Source organism: Nilaparvata lugens, chromosome 4, assembly GCF_014356525.2.
Source record: "Nilaparvata lugens isolate BPH chromosome 4, ASM1435652v1, whole genome shotgun sequence".
In the NCBI taxonomy this organism is placed as follows: domain Eukaryota; kingdom Metazoa; phylum Arthropoda; class Insecta; order Hemiptera; family Delphacidae; genus Nilaparvata; species Nilaparvata lugens.
Window position 1 is genome coordinate 13,513,280 of NC_052507.1, and position 22,338 is coordinate 13,535,617.

Genomic DNA, 22,338 nt, shown 5'->3' on the forward strand with positions numbered 1-22,338 from the left:
ATAGATCATGAGTGTAATAACGAGCAATATTAAAGTGGCTTTAGTTATCCAAATTAATCGAGTTCAACTGATAGAGGAAGTAGTGTTATGTTTGCAAATTCTCAACAATACAACAGTGCCGGTACATGAGTGATTAAGAGATTCCCGTTAGTTAGTGAATTATATCCCCATGTTTGTACAATGTTGATGTTAGTCCAATTATGTAGCCATACAGAATTGCACTGAGCTCAAGGAAATCCCCATAAATGTTGGCTGCTCCTTTATAATTAACCAACTATTAAGGTTCGTTTAGCGACAATTTCACTTTCTTTGACCATCAACCGGCCTCCTGTTATCCAAACATTTGATTCTATATTTGATCAATACGTACAATTAGTGAGTTCTTGGAATCAAGGCTCGGCTATTTGAAGTGGGGCAAGTAAAAGTATTTTCCAAGAAGAACGTACCTTCAATGGAATCGGCTGAATATTGTATTGGAATTGGGACAGTGTAGTAGTTTACGTTTCTATTGTTAGAATGGCTAATTTATCAATGAATGAGTACTATATTACATGCTATATTATTTTCGTCTTAGGCATTCATCTTGCCTCCATTCATGATCAGGCGGAAATATTTTATGTCTATATTTTGTGAGTTGGAATTTGAATTAAATGTCAAAATAGAATAGTTGAAAAAATGAATATAAAAAATTGCGAAAGTCTTCTAGCTCTGAAGACTTATGTGGAAGGTTTCGTTTATGAATATATATATCTTCTTTACGAACAAAGAAGCAAGTCTTGGATATTTCTGAAGAACAAGAGTTTTGTTTGGATTCGTATTTGGAAATAATTGATCATTCTGATAAATTCAAAATTGTAGTAGATACATTTTTTGGACTCAAAATTGTGTACGAATTATCATTCAAGTTACGTAAGTAGCATAAGCTTTAGACTGTATATTCCAAATTAAGGTTTGAAGCAGTTTTGGGCAAATGCCTGTTGTTTTTACCTGAATTGTATTTGCATATGAATAAATAAATAAATAAGACATTGAGTAGATAAGTAAGGTAGTCATAATTACATTCATACTACATAACTAATAGAAGATCAGTAACCAAAAGAGGGTTGTGTATATACAACTATCTACTATATTGGTTGATAGTAGTAATACCATTTAGTGAATTGAATGAAGGATTGAGAAGGTTGAGCTTTTTTTGAATGTCCCAATAGTCTCTCTGTGAGGGTATTTTTCTTGTAGATTGAAAACATAAACTTGGCTAACCTGTAAAGTTGTCCAGGTTTCCGGAATAATGGAACTTGGTTTTGTCCTGAAAACATAATGGCTGGGACGCGAAAGCTCTCTGGAGCGTGAAGACGTATGTGAAAGGCTCCAAACAGACCCCAGAGAGCAGAGAGAAAAAAGTAAAAGATGAAAAAGGAACCCTCTGTTCAGTTCTCCGAACTCCCATCTTGGTTCGATCAGCTATCACAAAGACATCAAACTGGATTCACGCATCTTTACACCTCCTAAATGGCCAAAACTAAATTCAAGAGGGTATTTGTACCACCACGTCTCCCTTCTTGCCTGTATCCCACTATCTTGACTTTCTCTGAGTTCTGTTCAAAAACCTCCACACAATTTTGCAGGAACAAATTTTGCAATTTTTTTTCTCCTGATTTGATAGCCTGTAATTTAATTTCAGGTTACAAATTGGTTGTACCACACTACTATAGGTAGATAACAGTTTCTTCCCGATATTCTTATCTCATCCAAAATTACCCAGCCACAACTGTAAATCTTCGGTTGGAAAAGTCATAAAACTGAGTACCGTAGCATCTGTCACAGAATCTGATGTGAACAATGATAGAAATGCCTATGGCCGTTTTCAAATGACTTGCACCAAAGTCTGTGTTCCACTTCTTAATTACACATTCTTAGTAACTTAGAGAAAGAGTTCTACTCCTTGCTTCGGGCCTCAAGATCTGACTGGTAGATTCTCTAATGCGCATTTAATGATGGGGGAGATGAACTTGTTCCTATAAATAGAGAGAATTGTCTTGTTCCCTAAAACTTTGTCGCACTCAGTTCGGACTCATTTACGAGATTGTTTTTGATCTTGAAAATCATTGGATTTTTCAAATGCATTTGATGCATCAATCAATAATGTAAAAATCCCTGACAAATATGACTCACATTGAATCTTCTTCCAACATTCAACTCTGTTTTTTCACTTTTCCCTCACTAATTTTACAAATCAGTTTTGATCAAAAAGGTTTTCTAATTTGTTTTCTCAATAAGTTATTTTCATCCGTATTAAACAAAGTTAGAACTTGAAGTGCTAGATTCTAGTGAAATTCATTATGAAAAGGGAAATATTTTTGACGAATTCTCTGGTAACATTGTTCTCGAGCGAATCTGTAGATCTACTTGAAGCCTACTAACGTTTTTCATCTAAGTTGTATTCTGCCTGTTTTTACTTTAATTTTTTAAACGATTTCTAGGGTTCAGAAATTCCCACATCTTTATAACCTAATTTGGGATCCCGACAAACTGACTCCATGCCATATTTTAAGGCCCAGTTTTGCATATTTTCGAATGGTATTTTTCTTTTGTGGACATGTGTTTGGCGCCATACTAAATGCTGAGACTACTTAGTAGTTGGTAACGGGAGAATTATTACTGCTAAAGAAAGTTAAAACATACTTGAATGATTAAAAAATCGGAAGTTGTTGTTCATACTAGCATATAGCAGAGATATACTTTCAAATAAGGTTGGAAACATGCTGCTTAAATTATGACAAGAAAGTCGTTTCACTTTAGATTTTTTCAAGAGGACAACATATGCTTGTATTTGACTGAAATTATTTTTTTTATGATGCGAGTATTGTACTTGAAGCCTTTTCTACATTACCACAGAACATGGTACTTCCCTGTACTATACTCATACTTACATCCCTGATATTATTATTGTCCTTGTTATATTTTTTTTTATTATCATCCCTTCTGCTATTATTCACTCACTTAGCAGTAGACATTCTCATTATCAGGGTACGAGGCAATGCTGTAGTAATTCTTCCAAAGATTTCCTGGATGCACTCCTTCTCCATATTTCAAACAGTTTAATATCTAAATTCAGGGAAAATTATATCAATTTAATGATTTTCCTCAATCAATGTTTCATTTCATTTCATTTATTCATAGACAATAGATACAATGCAGGTAAAAACAACAGGCATTCGCCCAAAACTGCTTTAAACCTTAATTTGGAATACACAGTCTAGAGGTTATGCAAATGATAACTCAATTCACACACTATTTTGAGTCCAAAAAATGTATTTACTACAATAATGTTCGAGATAGAATAAAGATAAATGCATATATATTTATCAATGGTTTTTAATACAGCTGCAGTTGAACCTCTGTGTAACGGAGTTGATTATTCAAGAAAAATTCCGCTATAGAAGGGATTCTAAACGTTGATGTAACCAAGTAAAAATTTTGAAACATCACGTGACAATTCGTACTTGGCGGATTTCATTCTTAAAAGGATTGTTAAATCCGACTGTATTTCAATGAATAGTTAATATGGAATCACTACTCCCCTTTATTCTTGGATGAAACTTTGGATACGTGATAATCGCATAATTGGCAGAATTTGGTTGTGTCTTCTAAAAATAAATTGTACCATTAATTTTATAAAAATAAATATCAAGTAGCCCTGTAGACATGAATAATAGTTATCAATTAAAAACTATGATTTTATAAGTTTCCAATTTCGGAAAAGCTGTGATAATTTGTAGTGGCTGTAGTGAATTAGTTGACCTAATCAGGAGAGACTATTGTCAACTGTATCACTTGTTAGCAAGGTAATTACTCTGAGATCTATTCGTCAGTTCAAATAGATTACGAGTTGTACTTGCATCTGCTATTAGAACGGTCATAGGTCGAATCTATTTCAGCACTCTGCCAAATGCTTTCGGTTCTATTTCCACTCGTAATCCTCTTGATTTGTTTATATTCGTCGACCTCAATAACGTTTTCAGCTGAGTATATCTTTCTGTTCAACTGCTTTTTACTTTCATTAAGATTGAGTTCTTTTGACAGTTTATTTTATTACAAACGTGTCTAGAATGTAGAAGGAAGATTCCAAAATATATTCTTATATTATAAAGAAGAATATAGAGGTCAATTTCAAATCAATGATTATTTTGAATTTGAATGATGCTAGCTCGTTCACAGGATTTTTTGATCTATGATTGACAAGCTAAGAGGCTATCCGTAGGGGACTCAACGAAAGTCCATATGAAATTCATATTTCCATCAACGAAAATTCATATGAAATCCATAATTTACATCAAGTGATATCCATATGGAATCCATATTTTCCATCAACGAAAATCCATATGAAAACCATATTTTCCATCAACTGATATCCATATGGAATCCTTATTTCCCATCAAAGAAAATTCATATAAAATCCCTATTTTCCATTGACGAAAACTCATATGAAAACCATATTTTCCATCAACGAAAATCCATATGAAATCCCTATTTTCCATCAATTGATATTCATATGGAGTCCATATTTTCCGTCAACTGATATTCATATGGAGTCCATATTTTCCGTCAACGAAATTTCATATGAAATCCATATTTTCCATCAATGAAAATCCATATGAATTTCACGATTATCAATCTCTTTATCTCAAGTTTTCTCCTACTGACAGTAGTAGATTTTCTTTACCTTTATTACTTCTATAATCTGCAGTTGAACCTTAACATTTAACAATATCACTTTGCCTAGTACTTGCTCTTTAATTTCAAATGTTTTCCAAGCTTCACCTTATATTCTTAATAGTTGTCCATTACTCATCGTAAAACTGTTTTGCGTTAAGTGGCCTCCAGCAGACCTATCAAGTAGATAAACTTACATCCGGAAGGACTATTCTGGATAGTTTTATAGCCTATTTACAGCCGTGATACGTAAGGCAAGGAAGGTGGCCTATTAAAATTTGTTACTTTCTCAAAGGCTATCCGCCATCTCCACTGGAGAAATTCCTCATTTCAGCTCGACCTGCAAGTTTTATTTTGTGTTTGATGCTTTACGATTTCGCTTAAGGGGTGAATGGAGAGAGATTAGCATACTTCGCAAAGAGGCCACTGAGGTACTACTGAGTCTGAGGCGATTCCAGCATTCTTGAAGTTTACAGAGAGAGATAGAGATACAGTGACGTTTGCACATGTGGTGTAGTGTGCGTGCGTGAGAATATAGACTTGCAATGTGTGAACCTACCACCCTAGAGGCAGATTGGTCATTACAATTCAGTTATAAAGACGATGGGTCGTAGCCATCTTCCAAATATCCCAACCTTAGTTCTTGGTTTAGTCAAATTACCTGGAGATTTATAAACACCGAACCGGATCAAAGTTCTGTTGTCCTCTCAGCCTGCGACCCATCATAGATGCCTTTTTTCGACAATATTTTACATAATTATCGAATTTGAATATTTTACTTGGAAATTTTCGATGATTAAATGGGCGGCGTTAAGTGCCTACCTATAACCAACCACTCTCCACTCCAGGAAGGCATCTGATCGATTTTCGAAAGCTTTCAATATGACTGTTACTCCTTCTATATTCATGAAATCATCTTCAAAATCCAAACATTTCATTCACATGAACAGTAGTAAGGTTTTGTACAATACAAAATTGTTCTATAAAATTGACAATATTCGTCTCGCGACAGTTTTTAGTCTTGATTTCAACAATCCACTTCCACTAAAATTATTGTTTTCTGATAATCAGAATCAATTAATAATTTGTCAAATGAAAATTCAATGATTATATTCACATTCAATTTATAGTTTTAGTCTTGAAGTTTTAACAGACAGTTTTAAGTTAGAGAGTTTTTAGTCTTGATTTCAAAAATCCACTCCCACTAAAATTATTGTTTTCTGATAATTAGAATCAATTAATAATTTGTCAATTGAAAATTCAATGATTATATTCACATTCAATTTATGAATAATAACAATCAATATTTTCTAATAAATTGTTTTAATAAATTAATATAGAAATAACTACATAGTACCCTTTCATTAAAATTTTCCATATAAACACTACAAGTTTCAGCTTTCAAGCCATTTTCTAGTGTCCTATTTCAGAATGGCTTGAAAGCTGAAACTATTAGTGTTTGGATGAAATTTTTAAAAAAGGTACTATGTAGTTATTTCTATCCTATTATATTAAGCGAGTAATTTCTGTATTTTTATAATTATATTCATATCTGGTTATTTATGTTCAACGGATCTCGGAAACGGCTCTAACGATTTTCATGAAATTTGGAACATAGTAGGTTTATGATATAAAAATTCGATTGCACTAGGTCTCATCCTTGGGAAAACTCGCTGAACGACATTAAAAGGATAATTCATCCTTGGCTGAAACAGCTGTGGATAGTAAAAAAGTTAGTGAGCGAGTGAGTATGTGAAAAATCAAAATATCGCATCCCCGAAATTCATAAGATGACATATAGCCAGCTGTGAATAATATAAACACGATCATTTTAGAGAATTGTGTTCTGTTTATCAATAAATAAAAATAACGAGCGAAGCTCGGTGCCCCGATATCAATAATTAAACAAGCAATATTATATCAGTACAACCTCTTCTCACATACATTATTATACTATTACTATTCAAACTTATTCCTAGGTTTTTAACGAAACCAACAATTTGCATTCAATTGTTCGAGCATAATTTCACGCGTTTCAAACTTATTTGGAAAAAAGCAACGCCTCCATAGAAAGACGCTCAGAATTGAGACCATTAACTATAGAGCTGTTAGAGATGTCCAAAGAGAGGTAAACCAACTGAAGGCGAAGAAGACATTATGAATATTTTATGAATAAGTGGTATGGTACTATGGCTTTGTCAGCTCGTCCATTTTCATGCATAACATACTCGCCAGTTGACACGAACCAATATTACTTTTACGCCTGTTAAAAGTGAACAGCGCCTTCCTACCGTCCAGTAGTCTCAAGTCGCACTGCGGCCCAGGTAGTCGCATAGCTGAGCAGTCGCGGCGTATTCATATCCATATGAATGCCATTGCATAAACTCCCGCGCACAATGCAATCCGTTCTCCATTCAGTTCAACTTTTCTGTCCTCTACTATTGATATTTTCCACCTCGCTTCGTATATTTTCTCATCTTTTCCAGCCCACATATTTGGAATGCTTCGGCCCTGTATAGTTCATTACTTCTAACAAATATTCACATCACAATAACTTGGTAAACTCACAGAATTCTAGAACTTTGCTTTTGAGGGCTATCTTCCACGTTCAGAAAGGTTCTAGTCTGTACTGTACCTACACTGTCAGTTTGATAGTGTCCTATCCTATCTTAATTTATAAATATTATCACTGTAGTGTATCCTGAATGTGAACTTTAATATAATTTAAAGCAGAGCCCTGTTTCATAAAAACTTAGAAGTCCTGTAATACAGGAACAGCTGATTTTATCGGTTATATTGAGCATGTAATTGGAATGGTAATTCTCCTGTATTACGTGACTTATAAGTTTCATGAAACAGGGCCCAGGTGGTACATGCGATAATAAATATTGATGTAAAATAAAATAAATATAGATTACTGCTTATGGCTTCATACTCAGTTTGATCTTCAAACTTGCTATAGTGAAGTCCACGTTATAATGGCAGTGGAGAAAGATAGGAGAACAACGTTGCCGATCGTCTGTCTTGTCAATGCCTTCTATGGAGGGTAACTCAATTCAATTCAATTTCTTTATTCCAATACGAAAACAATGTACAATATTGAATAGAATAATTATGGAATAATTATTTCACCGCATGGACTGTTGATCCGTGCGCGGGGAAAGAGTAACACAAAGTGCAAAAACTACAGTCAATAATTTATATTGATTCAAGCTTAACCTAAAAAAAAAATATGTTAAATCCTGTAATGTATAAAATAAAACTGTATCAATGACGATTCACACAGCACAAGTACCTGACTCAGAATACTTCATCCCTTAGTGAGCTATCTGAACTGACGATTTAACTGATACCGGTTTATGGATGTAATATTAACTGTTCATTCTATTGAATAATCATTAATATTTTATCAAGCAAGAAATTATATCTTTCAATGATTTCATCATCAAGATTAAATATTTTGTTAATTTATTAAATTTCTACATTGTTTAAAATAATCTGCACCAGAGCAAAGCGAGAAAGAGATAGCGCTATCCGCTTTATTGAATGATAGACAAGGATAGCTATAAATTGCTAATTAAACACTGTAATTTTAACGTGGACCTCACTATAATAGCAGAATACGTGTACTTGTATACAAAGTATCAATGTTACTGTATCCTTATGAAGTGACTTTTGTCAATGCAATTATTTTGTTTGTGACAATAAAGCATTCTTGATTCTTGAATGATTATTTTGAGACTATTATCTTGCACTGGCTGCCCTGTCCGCCTGATGGTTCATTATTGAAAACTCTCAATACTACTGCAGGCACAAGTTTTACAGTATGCCAAGAATTGAAATTGAAAAATTGATTTATTTCATTGATGTGAACAGAGTATTGATTTGAATTTTTATAAACGTTCATTAATGAAAACTCTCAATGAAAAACTAATGGAGGAGAAATTTCTATTCTCAGAGTTGAAATTTATGATTGTTACTATCTTGCTTCTCCAACTTATGGTACCATTTGACATTTATTTTCACATGATTTCTACTTGCATCTTCAACTCCGCCAAGAACGGTACCTGGAACTTGGATTTAGCTGAAGTTACGGGATAAGAGAAGCGGAAGAGCTATTTTCATTCCAAAAACAGGGAGTTTTAATTTATTTTGAATTCTGAAACGAGCTCACTTCAGTTCCAGTAATCCCAGGGGCATGTGGGAGCCAAATCCAGGAGCTCAAGGTCTCAAGAAACTGAAGAATTACTTTTCTCGTCTGCTGTACGCTCTCGTGCCAGATTGGAACAGGCCTGGATGAGTGGGGAAACATACGCGGCTTGACTGTGATAGAGGGCATAAGAAAGTACGGGGATTATCGAGAGCATGAGGAGGAAACCAGGCGCATCGCGAAATAGATTCGGCTTTCTCCCACCTTTGCTAGTCTTCCCCTATTTCAATTACGATGATGAGCACGTATCAAGTCGAAAATCTGCTTGGAAAAGTGTCAAGGGGGATCTGGATGTTAGTAATAGCGAAAAAGAAACAGAAAATTGAGGCGCAGGACACGTTTCTCATATTGTCGCATCCCCATCATTGAAAATTATTGAATGTCTTCAAGTTGATTTGTTTTTTAAATAATCAAATTACTGTAGTCAATAAATTATCTCCGTATTAATTTTATCTATAATACATTTACAGAAAATTATATAAAGAGATAGTACACGATAAAGAAGGAGAGGAGTGGAGGAAAAGAACCAATTCAGAGCTTGAGACATTGATAAAAGGCCGAAATATTGTAAAATTTACTAAGGCACAGAGGCTCAGGTGGTTTGGACATATCTGTAGAATGAACAAGAACAGAATGCCTAAACTAATAAGAGAGGCTACATTTAACAAGAAAGAGAGGAAGACGGGGAATAAGGTGGGAGGATGAAGTGAGAGACAATCTCCAAAAATGGGATATAGAGGATGGAGACAATTAACAGAGGACCGAGAAGCATGGAGAGCTGTAGTGGAGGTGGCCAAAGCTCATATTTATTTATTTATTTACAATGTCAAGGAAGACTACAGGCATTACGCCCAAATCAGTCTTCACTACTATTTACCAACAAAATGAACATGTAAGAAATGAAAAATAAATGGTAATACAGTGAAAGATACGGAAGATGATTTATTATGATACCAAATTCATACAGTGTGTGCTGTGTAGCAATTAGGTATAAATAACATGGTATAAATATAAGCATGGTGAATGGTAAGCATGTGAAAGTAGAGATTGATTAAAATAAAAATAACTAATATTAATACAAAAATTGAATTATGTTAAATGTAATTTAAAGCTACGGATAAATAAATTGGAAAACATTATTATGGAACAAAGAAGAGAAAATATTGAGGTTAACAAGTCAAGCTATACTAAATATAATATAAGTGTTACAAACATAATCATGTAAATTTGGGCTGTAGTGCTATAAGAAAAGTACACAATGGATAGAAGGTAGTCTATCTACAGTTATCAAGCAAGGTTAATCTACAGTAAAAGGTATATTTATATGCATTTATACCTTTACCGTGGAGTATTCGATGATGTCAACCATCCATCCTGTGTTATAATGAACCGCAGTCAATCCCAATATAAATAATGTTCTTTGTAGATTAATAGACAATAAAATTAATTTAGATTTGTAGAGGATTAAATTATCTCCAATTTGATCTATTATTCCACAATTTTCCATATTTGGCTTCCATTGTTATAGCAGGTTTAACCACTTGCACCTGGCGTGATTATACAGGGTGTTTCAGAAGTAGTGTCGAGAATTTTAGGGTATTGTACCTGGATGCTAGGAGACTACAAATGTCATATTTGAAGTGTCCAAAACTCAGCGGTTATCCTTATAGCTGCCATTTTGTTTTTTTCACTTAAAAATTTTTATCTCAAGAACGAAATGTTGTATTGATCTGAAATTTGGCATGAATATTTATGCTATAAAGACTCAACTATAAAAAATAAAAAAAAATTTTTTCGTTGAAATTTTTCAAAATGGCGGCCATTTTAAATTTTTGATGGCGAATATCTCGAAAACCGTTCATTTTACAGAAAATTTACAAGAGACAAAAAAGTTAGCAAATTTTTTCACGATTCCAATGATACCTAATTAATTTATTAAGATTGGTCGAAGAATAACAGAGAATTAATTTTTCGTACTGCATGCATGACCACTTTTACCATTTAAAGATCAATATTAATTTTTTAATTCCAGATGTATTTAAGATGAAGCTTTGAAACTCGGTATGGCTCCATATGGGCAAACAGATGATTTTACAATGGTTTTCAGATGATAATGTTTGTCTTGTAAAAGTATTGTTGTTTCATTAAAAGTAAAGAAACAGATGTAGTGCTTCCTATTTCTTAGTCTCACGTTTCCTAGGTCTTATTTCTATCTTAAATTTCCAGTTTCAATATTTTCTTACATTGCTTCTACACAAATATTTAATTATTGTAATGGAATTTAGTTCGCTGGAGTACACCGATATTCACTTCATGTATGGAGCAGCTCTTGGCAATGCGACCGAAGCAAGAAGAATGTATGCAGCTGCATTTCCAAACCGCCGTCTCCCTTCCGACAAGGTGTTCACAAGAACTCACAATCGGCTGAGAGAAGTTGGTTCATTTGAACGGAACAGGGTAATTGCTGGTAGGCCTCGAGCAGTTCGAAATGTTGCTTTTGAAGAGGAAGTATTGCAGAAATTCGATTTCAATCCTAGAACGAGTACGAGAGCAGTTGCAAAGCAAATCAATTCAAGTGCTTCTTCTGTGTGGCGTGTACTAAACAAGGAAAGACTTCACCCCTTCCGCTTTCAAAAAGTTCACTCATTGGTTGAACGCGACTATGAGCCAAGAGTAAACTGTGCCCGTTGGTTTCTTCAGCAAGACATTATCCAACCAAATTTTCTAGAAAATGTGTTATTTACCGATGAGTCCAGCTTTACAAGAGAAGGAATCTTCAACTCTCGCAACAGTCACGTCTGGGCCTTAGACAATCCTCATGAGGTCAAAGTGCGTGGTTATCAGCATAGATTTTCGCTGAATGTTTGGACGGGTATCTTAGGTAATCGCGTGATTGGACCATACATTCTTCCTAATCGTCTGAATTCTCCCCGTACATTACTTTTTTAAGAGACATACTACCAGAACTTTTGGAAGATGTGCCTCTTGCAAACAGATATAATATTTGGTTTCAACATGATGGTGCCCCTGCTCATTTCGGAAATGTTGTTACGGACTTTCTGAACATGACCTATCGTCAGCGGTGGATTGGGCGGGGTGGACCAGTACCGTGGCCCGCACGTTCACCTGACCTCAACCTTTAGATTTTTTTTTCTGGGGCCATATGAAAGACCTTGTTTACAGCACGCCAGTAGAAAACGAAGAAGACCTTGTGGCAAGAGTGGTTGCTGCAGCAGGTGCCATTCAAGATGATGAAAATGCTTTTATAGCAGTTCGACGGTCCATGATTGAAAGGTGCAGACTGTGTAATCAAGTTGAAGGACGGCATTTTGAGCAATTGCTGCATTAGTATCAGTGAACCGATTTGAGTGAAATTAATATTTTTCAATGTAAAATAAAATTTGGAGGAAAGTTATTCTTGTATATTTCTGTAATAAGAACGGTTTTCATGAAATTATAAAAAAAATTAATATTGATCTTTAAATGGTGAAAAGTGGTCATGCATGCAGTACGAAAAAAATTAATTTCTCTGTTATTCTTCGAGCAATCTTAATAAATTAGGTATCATTGGAATCGTGAAAAAATTTGCTAACTTTTTTGTCTCTTGTAAATTTTCTGTAAAATGAACGGTTTTCGAGATATTCGCCATCAAAAATTTAAAATGGCCGCCATTTTGAAAAATTTCAACGAAAAAATTTTTTTTTATTTTTTATAGTTGAGTCTTTATAGCATAAATATTCATGCCAAATTTCAGATCAATACAACATTTCGTTCTTGAGATAAAAATTTTTAAGTGAAAAAAACAAAATGGCAGCTGTAAGGATAACCGCTGAGTTTTGGACACTTCAAATATGACATTTGTAGTCTCCTAGCATCCAGGTACAATACCCTAAAATTCTCGACACTACTTCTGAAACACCCTGTATATGATCACAGATCATAGCATCAAGAAAATTTGCTTGGAATGAGATCAATATTTCCAATCCCTAACCTATCCTGGAAAAAATTTTGAATTCCATACATCTATAAATTTCAGCGTTCCAGAGAATTGGTTCCTTAGTTATACTAATATAGATTTTCAGTCTTCAGTATCTTTTAGATGATATTTGAGATGAGTTTCCAAAACCTGTTATTACTGGGAACCTTCTTAATTCCATCCATATGCTATGAAACCTCCAGAATCGCAGATGAAAGAATTTTAGCTCTGGTTTTGATGCTTTCATTCTCTTGGTTTTTGTTATTTTGGTCAGCCACACCCACAATGCAAGGAAAAGTTCTTGGAAACACCACGTTGTCTGCCTTTGAGATAGTGGGCTATTCAGCCTTGCTTCAACTGAAAAGGTTAGCTCAACTCTCTTTGTCTCCCACAGGGTTGGAGGGAGTCCATTTGAAATACGTCAATGACACTGATTTTGAATGGTATTTTGAACTCCGTTCAAAAACAGATTCTTCGTGGAACAACACGGATTCTCCTGAAAATATTTCCATGGCTCCCAGTTGTCAATATATATCCAGTTATCTACTCTCAATTCTGTAGATTTTCCGGTTTTTTTATGGAAACGTCACGTTTCATATTGTTACTGCTATTATAGGATAGTAGCGAAACTAATGTTGAGAAGACAATAATTGATTATTTGTGTATCATTACAGAATATAATGTAATATATACCTGTGTGTGAATTAAGTTATCATTTTTACATAACCTCTAGACTGTGTAATCCAAATTAAGGTTTAATGCAGTTTTGGGCGAATGCCTGTTGTTTTTACCTGCATTGTATTTGTATATGAATAAATAAATATGATTTGTATGTTACCTGTATACTCAAATTCTTATAGAAATGGAATATTTCTAATCATTTTACATTATGTTTCTTATATAATTACAGAATATGATTTGAAAAATCATAAAATTCTGATATGAAAGGAATATTTCTAGTATTCTTTTACATAATTTCTCTTATATTTCCATCACGTTTTATATTCGATACAAAAACAGTACTAAAATTATTTGGGTTATTCTTAAAAACTCCCATGAATAATATTCTTCCTTGCATCCTGATAATCAGGATATTAACTGTCGGCTTGAAACTATACTTCATTAAATTTTTCTTTTTGTCTTTAGGGCTTCTCCTTAATATAAATTAAAATAGAAAACCAAGTACCCTTCTTTGAATTGTTTAGTCACAACATGCTTCGGCTATTTCTATTTTTATTTATATTTATTCAATTTATATAGTCCTTTCTGACATTCTAATAATCAGCATATCCAGTATCGACTTGATCCCTACTTGATCCAGTAAAGTTATAAGATTCTTATATCAGGAATGGAATGTTTATCATATCAATTTACATGTTTCCATCATGAGTCAATGCAAAATAATTATCAAAATTGAGACTATTCGGGCTATTTTTAACAATTCACATGGATAGGCCTAATATTCTTACTGGAATTATGATACACATTCTAACATAATATTCACTATCGGCTTGAACCCTTGATTCAATCTCTATAGTTCATTTTTTACCAAGTGAATGAATCATGGAATTGTGAAGCGCTATTTCATTACTCTCTTTACATGGAGTGTAGGATATAATTTATAGAGCGAAAAATGTGGTCGATGGTGCTTTAATCGATGAAGCAGTGTGACCCATTTTTCATTTGTGAGTGTGATGCGTCAGTTATTGTGGGCAAACACTTCTCCTACCCGACGGTGTGTGAATTATTGCTTGTTAAAACTTGTGGAATAACAAACAATGAGAAGGGATTTTGTGGTTACAAGGCCTAGTGAGAGTGTTACATCATTTTACACAACTATTGTCAGTTATCGAGTGGAGATTGAAAATATTTTTCTACTTGGTGGATGAAAACTGGATTGGTTTGGGGAGGGTGTGTTTGTAGTGGATGAAAGAGAGAGAAATGCCCCCAATGTGGAGGATGGAGAATCAACAGATAGGAGAGTGTAAGAGAAAGAGAGAGTCCGATTGAATGGGGGTAGTATTGTGATATTGACAGAAAGAGAGGTAGTTGGGGAGTATGAAATGTATGTAGAGCGATAGAGAAGGATAGAATGTGGAGTAGGAGAGGAGTGAGAAAGATAAAATAAGCGAGAAAGATATTCAAAGATATACGTGGATCACTACTTGATTATGAAGCATATGATATAGTCCAGCATGTATTAAAGGACGAATATCACTCTTATTGTGTAGCTGTGAAGTTGATATTGTGGTAATTATTATCCATATTAAATAAAAATACTAAGAGATCGTCAAAAATTTCTGATAAACTCAGAGATTGACAATGGTGTACCAACCGAAACCGGTCTTTCTAACTTTAAATAAAATCTGTTGTTTTTGACAATTTCTTAGTCTTTTTATATAATATGAATATCACATTGCGTTTAGTGGCATAGGTATATGAATATATCGATCACATTCATGAAATTTTGTTGACAATTTACAATGTGGGAGATAAAATGCTTCAATTGGGATTCAAGTGAAAATATATTCATAACAACTAGAGGTTCTCTAGGAATAGAATCTTGAAGAATATTTTCACTATCAATATTAACAATTATATGTATGGGTAAGACGATGGATCCATGTTGAAATTAAAATGTGAATTTTGCGAAAAATAGAGTTATCAAATGGAGCATGAAAGAATGGGTATTCGGTGGTTGCAAATAGAGGGAGAGAAATAGTAAATCGAATCATTTGATGGGAATGAGTGAGAGGCATTGATGTACCGAATTTCTAGTAATATGAGGGAGACAGAGTGTGTTTATGTGAGCATTTGGGGTGAACTAAAGAGTGAGAAAGAACTATTTTAAATAGAGACTGCATGGGCTTGTGTGTGTGTGTGTGATTCAACGGAATGAGATTCTTTTAATATAAGTGGATGTATAAATTGAGTAACAAAAGGGGCTGTAAAATGCGACCGGGTGAGGATAGGATCCTGGCGGGCTACAAGGGCACTTGTGGGGGTTTCTCGGTGGAGGAAGATGGTTTTTGTGAAGGGAGAAGATATAACGGTGCTCTGAAACGATCCTATTGTGCGTTTGACAACTGGCTCACAGCTTTACAAAGGCACCAGGACCCCAATGCAATGCTTTGCTGGTGCATAGCTCTGCTATACCCTGCACTAAACCCTAAACCCCTGGTTGCCCTGGTGGTTGCTGTATTCATTCTGCTCATCAGGATGCCGAGCTATGAATCATCTCAAATTTGACGAATTTCGGAACCAGCGTTTGTTTGGATAATTCGGGAAGAGACAAAAGACCAACCTATGGCTTTAGAAGAGAGGAGATCATAGAATTTGCTACTTATAGCTTACTGCTAATGAGAAGAGCCAATTTCCAAATTTCACGTTTGGAATAACTTTTTTCACATTTTTGAAATCATGTCATTACAGCATGTTGCAGTATCTGAAGATTTTGATTTATTCTGTATTTTTCTTCTCTTCTCCATTCGAATGCTGTTGTTAGTTTTGTTGCTGTTCGTTGTTGCTGTTGCTGTTATTATTATAATAATTATTATTATTGTTGTTGTTTTGTTATTATTATCATTATTGCTGTTGCTGTTGTCGTTGTTCTTCTTGTTTTTGTTGAAGGAATACTTGAACAGTGACGTCAACATCAAAATTTCATCAACATCAACGAAACTCAATACCTGTAGTACTAAAAGTCTTGATAAATTCCATCAACATGCTCTGATAAATTTGTTATGATCGACTCAATTGTCTTTCGCCCACACCTGTCCATTGTTGATGAGTTTTATCAATTCCTAATTATCTTGTGACAGACTGTTGGGCACTGGAAGGCTGTACAATCGAATAATGATTAATTACTCTCCGAGAATCAATTTGAGCAGGTTTATCTGTTTACAGTTTTTGCATATCATGTTCCAACAATCATCATTAGTGTTCTTCGTTGTGTGAAGACTTATTTCGGTCTTGGGGAGAGGAATATAGTTTTATTAGCGAAAGAAGACAAGAACCGATGTTTCTCAATTTAATATAGAGATTTGGATTCGTGACCAAAGAAAACTGAATCATTAACAAATGAAGATAACACTGTCTTTCAATATTTCATCTATGTACTAGAAAGATTGAGTTATCCTGAACATGAAATATCTACACACTGGAATAGAAGTAGGATACTCTCAATTAAAAATGATTTAAACAATGAATAATTTCATTTTAAAATGATTTTTGTGTGTTTTGAATTGTAAATTGAGTGTGTAATTGAAGAATGTTAAATGACACATAACCTCTAGCTACATTTGGATTGTTGTATAAATTCGAATTGGAACCGTTTTGGGCTTATAAACCTGTGGTACTTTTCTGTAAGTTGTGTGATTCTGAATGATTAAAAAAATTAGTTAATAAATTAATCAACTAGGATACTCTCCGTCTTGAAGGCGAATCAATCAAATCAGTTTTATTCCACCAAAACAATAATAGAATCATAATGAAACACTGGAATATTGTCTTAATATATCACGAATACAATAACCCAGTATTTTATTATTGATAAATATCACTATATCTTATTATTAAACGAAAATCCGAATTAAATGCTGTAAATAATCATCCCAAGACTTCTGCTAGGTACTGCAAATATTGACAACAGGGTTAACAGCTAGATAAAATTCGCTATATCTCACCAAAAACAGTATCTGAAGTAAAAACTAATAGAATAAAACTACATACAATCCAGAACAAAAAATATATATAATACAAATTCACATAAATTAATAGAATGCTATATTGAAAGAAATCTTTAAATTATCCTGGCTAAATAATAAAATACTTTAAAGTCTTCTCTAACACTTAACCTTGGGAACCAGTGAATCAAAGAAATAAAATATTCTTAGAAAAGGGACCATGTTAGCAAATTTCCATTACAATGATTTGTATTTTCATATCTCCAATGTGTTAGCACCAATTGCTTTAACACTGTTAAGTGGGTGGGAGAGGCTTGAGTAGTGCAGTAGCGATCAATGGAAACTGTTATAGTATTACATTGCAACCACAGGAGTCTTTATCAATTTGATCTTACCTCAAATCCAATTAGCTGGCGGATGTTCACAAATGACTTCCCGGTGATCTCAACATACAGTTGATACGCCTTGTATTAATACGATCTGGTGGCTTGACATTGACAAATAAACACAAACCAAGATTCGCTCACTAGGCAGACGACCTTTAGCTCGCTTAATCCAAGAACATCACAAATCTGACTTTTATGTATATTGCTTCAGTTTCTTATTGACAGATCGATTTTTCCAGCAGTTTGATAGGATTTAACCAAATTTTTTAATCAAGAGGTGATCTCATCCAATCATGTTTTACATGCTTTTGAAACTTTGGGCACAGATTATAGAAGTTTTCTCTGCTTTGGGTTTAAATTTTATTGGAGATTTTGCAGAATGCCTTGAATGAGCCTGATGTACTCTCCCAAATGCTCAATCTGAGACGAATTCTGCGAAAAATAACTATGAATTGGTGGCAATTACACTACAATCTACAAAGACAATCGACGCGGGTTGAATCCAACTGCTTTATTTTAAATTTGAAATAACTCCACCCTTCAACCTCTACAAGGCTATCAGATAATTTGTTGATTGTTGTGATTTTTTGAAAGAATTTGTAGAAAAATTTCTTGGTTTTGAGGGTGTCTAGAATTTCTAATATTTAATTCAATTGAAAATTATAGAAACCTCCTGTTATGTTCATTCATTGTTGATTCAAATGTTTTTCGATAGTCTTCTGGTTGGTCTATGACATTTTCACAGTACTGTTTACATTACTGCAAGATTGAATCACAATTTTTTGGCAATTTAAAATGATAAAAACCTCCTGTTATGATCCTATTCATTGTTGATTCAAATAATTTTCTATAGAATTCTGGTTGGTTTTTGACATTTTCACAGTATTGTTCACATTACTCCAAGTTTGAATCACAATTTTTTTGGCAATTTAAAATGATAGAGACCTCATTGTTGATTCAAATAATTTTCGATAGTCTTCTGGTTGATCTTTGACATTTTCAAAGTATTGTTTACATTACTGCAAGTTTGAATCACAATTTCTTTGGCAATGAGGAGTTTTTATACTCACTACGAATAGGGTATATTTAAATTGAAATTTTACCCATTGAACAAAATAAGCAATATGACGTAGGCCTATTGATACGTATAATACGTCGTGTAAATGATATAGATGAGTATTTGTTGATTTCAACTGCAAGTATGAAATTTCAAGCTTAGAACTGTAGAAAAATATCAAGAAATATTGAAGAATATGACATTTTTACCAAGCTCCACATTATCCTTCGAATATCTTCATTAGTTCCCTCATATCATATGTTTTTGTAGATAGGTGTAAGTTAAGAGACGGTGACTGATTGGAGCGGTAAAGGATTGTTGGGTAAAGAGCAATTTTGAATCAGCTTTGAAGTGGTGACGTTTGGATGCCAGACAAGGCAGGGTGCTGCGCCTGTGTTAAAATGATGGCTGACACCACAGACTAAAGACAGAAGCGGAATCTGGACTGATTATAGATGCCAGCACATAGAAGGAAAGAAGAAGAGGCAAATAATTGCGAAATATAGCGGCTGGCAGTCGGTTTCTTTGGATTGTGCACCGGCATTCCTCGCCATACCGAACAGTATCAAGTTATAAATCGGTGTGTTGATATGTGCGCACACGCTCCATGTGTGTGTGACTGTGTGAGTGTCTTTCATTTTTCCATCATCACAAAAATGAGGGCAAGTCCGAGTAGATCGCTCCGACAAGTTTCTAATGCCTCTCACGTCTCCGGTCTTCTTGTTCTTCGGGGACTCCAATGAGTATTCTCCTTGTAAATAACAACTTCCATCTATATTCTTGGTCGGCACTGTTTCATTTTCTTCCTCCTTGCTGGCACATTCGAGACTATGACTGGCTCCAGTTACAATTCCCACTATTGGTCTGTCTATGATTTCTGTCTACTAGGTCTGCCATGTGAATGAAATATGAGGATCGAATCGAGTCTAGATATTATAAAAACTGAGATCATTGCAGAACCTCCTGTTGAGCTTGATGCTATTTTTCAAATTTACTTGATAATTATTGTATTGTTAATTGAGTAGGTACTTAATTTTCATTCAAGTAAAGTAATTATTATTAATGAAGTACTAAATTATCATTGAAGTTACTTAAAGGTGACAAGTTGGTTGTATAAAAAAACTAAGAGCATGTTAGAACCTCTTGTTGAGCTTGATATTATTTTTTAATTTACTAAATTATTTATTGTTGATCAAGTACTTGATTATAATTTGAGTTACTCAATTATCATTAATCAAGTACTTGATTATTATTCAAATCACTTAAAGTGTTAAAGGTTACAAGTTGGTATATAAAAACTAACAAGATTTAAATCATAAGAAAAACTAAGAGCATGGTAGAATCTCCTGATAGACTTCATACTATTTTTCAAGCTACTCAATCATCATTGATTAATTACTCACTTATTATTAAAGTTACGTAGAAGTTACATGTTGGTAGAAAAATATAACTCACAGTAATGACTTTGCTACAATATTGCCCTGCATCAGTCATAACAATACTAATATGCAGGGCAATACTGTAACAAAGTCATTATTGTGAGTTATATTTTTCTACCAACATGTAACTTCTACTTAACTTTTATAATAAGTGAATAATTAATCAATGATGTTTGAGTATCTTGAAAAATAGTATCAAGTTTATCAGTACATAATCTCATCATTTAATTATAATCATCCCTCTTACTATACCGCTAAATCACTACAACCCCTTGAACCTGTATACTCAACTCCTTCAACCTTTAATAAATAACTCACTGTACTGTCTGCCACACCTCTTTTCAACAATCATTCTCTTATTTTTTCTCTTCAACTTATGTTTTTTATTCTTGAAAGTTGTCAAATGATGTCAAAGATTACAAATGTCATAGATGTCCCACAAGATGTCTAATGATAAGTGAATAATAAATTGAATGAATGATCTTTATAAAAAAAACCTTTATAAAACTCATAGATGTCCCACAAGATGAAAATGCCCACAAGATGTCTAATGATAAGTGAATAATAAATTGAATGAATGATCTTTATAAAAAAAACTCTAACTTCAAATCTTATCTCTGTGCTTCTCAGTGTGAACAATTTCAATAGATTATGATCTCTGTCTTGATTATGTTTAAGTGTTTATTCTAGTATGGATTAGGAAATTAATGAATTTTTTTTGTCTTCCAGATCCGTCAAGAAAAACCCTACTATATCGCCGACCCTGAAGTTGATTCACTGGTGAGTTTTGAATATTACTATTTAATTTTCTCAATTTCGTCAAAATGATTCAATCAATGAGCTTTTTGAACTCCATATAGTCTGTATGAAACTTTAAAATTATAGGTTTGTGAGCCTGGTCACAAGAAACTGACGTAAAACAGTTATAGTGAAAATATAAAGTAATTAAATTCTCCTCAGATTCCAGATATTCTACATTATATATCTGAACTAATTTTCATTCACTCTTTGTGTATAAAACTTTGAAATTACAGGTTTATGAGCCTGATCACAAGAAACTGACGTAGAACAGTTATAGTGAAATTATAAATTAATCAAACTCTCCTCGGATTCTAGATATTCTACATTATATATCTGAACTAATTTTCATCCACTCTTTGTGTATAAAACTTTGAAATTACAGGTTTGTGAGTCTGATCACAAGAAACTGACTTTAAACTATTATAGTGGAATTATAAATTAATCAAACTCTCCTCGGGTTTTAGATATTCTACATTATATATCTGAGCTAATTTTCATCCACTCTTTATATCAACTAGTATTAGTGCCGTTATCTCACCGACATTTTAGTCTCACTGTACTGAGATTCCAGATATTCTTAATCATTTGAGCTAATTTTCATCAACCCTATAGCAACTAGTATCAGGCTACTGCCGTTATCTTACAAGCTGACATTTCAGTTTCACTGTACTGAGTTTGTATCTGAAGTCATGCTTACTCCAGCCTCTCTACTCTAGATGCTCACAGAGCGGACTCTGCTGTCTGTTTTTGTCAATCAAAGAAGATTGTAATTTGCGTTACTAATTTGGATCATGACAGTTGTTTCTTGTTGCCTGCCCTATTCACTGCGCCAGTTAACGAAGCGTCCCTATTAGGACTGATTTCTGTAACAAAGCAATCTATATCATTACCATGCTCATGATAATAGTCATTGCTCCAGTTAGCTTGGCCAATTACATTGTAATACAGATGGTTATCAAGTACTAGAACGGAGATGATGCGATTTGATTGCTTCAATTTTAGTTTTCCCGTTAAATATTCAAGATGAGAGAAATAAATTTATTATAATAATAGCAACAACAGATACGAGTA

General features: G+C 33.8%; 1 protein-coding gene across 14 annotated transcripts in view; it reads left to right on the top strand.

Annotated features, from left to right (window-relative positions):
* LOC111044004 (homeobox protein homothorax) overlaps positions 1–22,338 on the top strand; it is a 400,612-nt gene that overhangs the window by 37,039 nt on the left and 341,235 nt on the right. For all 14 annotated transcript variants that reach the window (XM_039426696.1, XM_039426698.1, XM_039426701.1 and 11 more), the window contains exon 4: positions 21,196–21,246. In XM_039426696.1, coding sequence (XP_039282630.1) covers positions 21,196–21,246 — 51 coding nt within the window. The remainder of the gene's footprint in view (positions 1–21,195; positions 21,247–22,338) is intronic.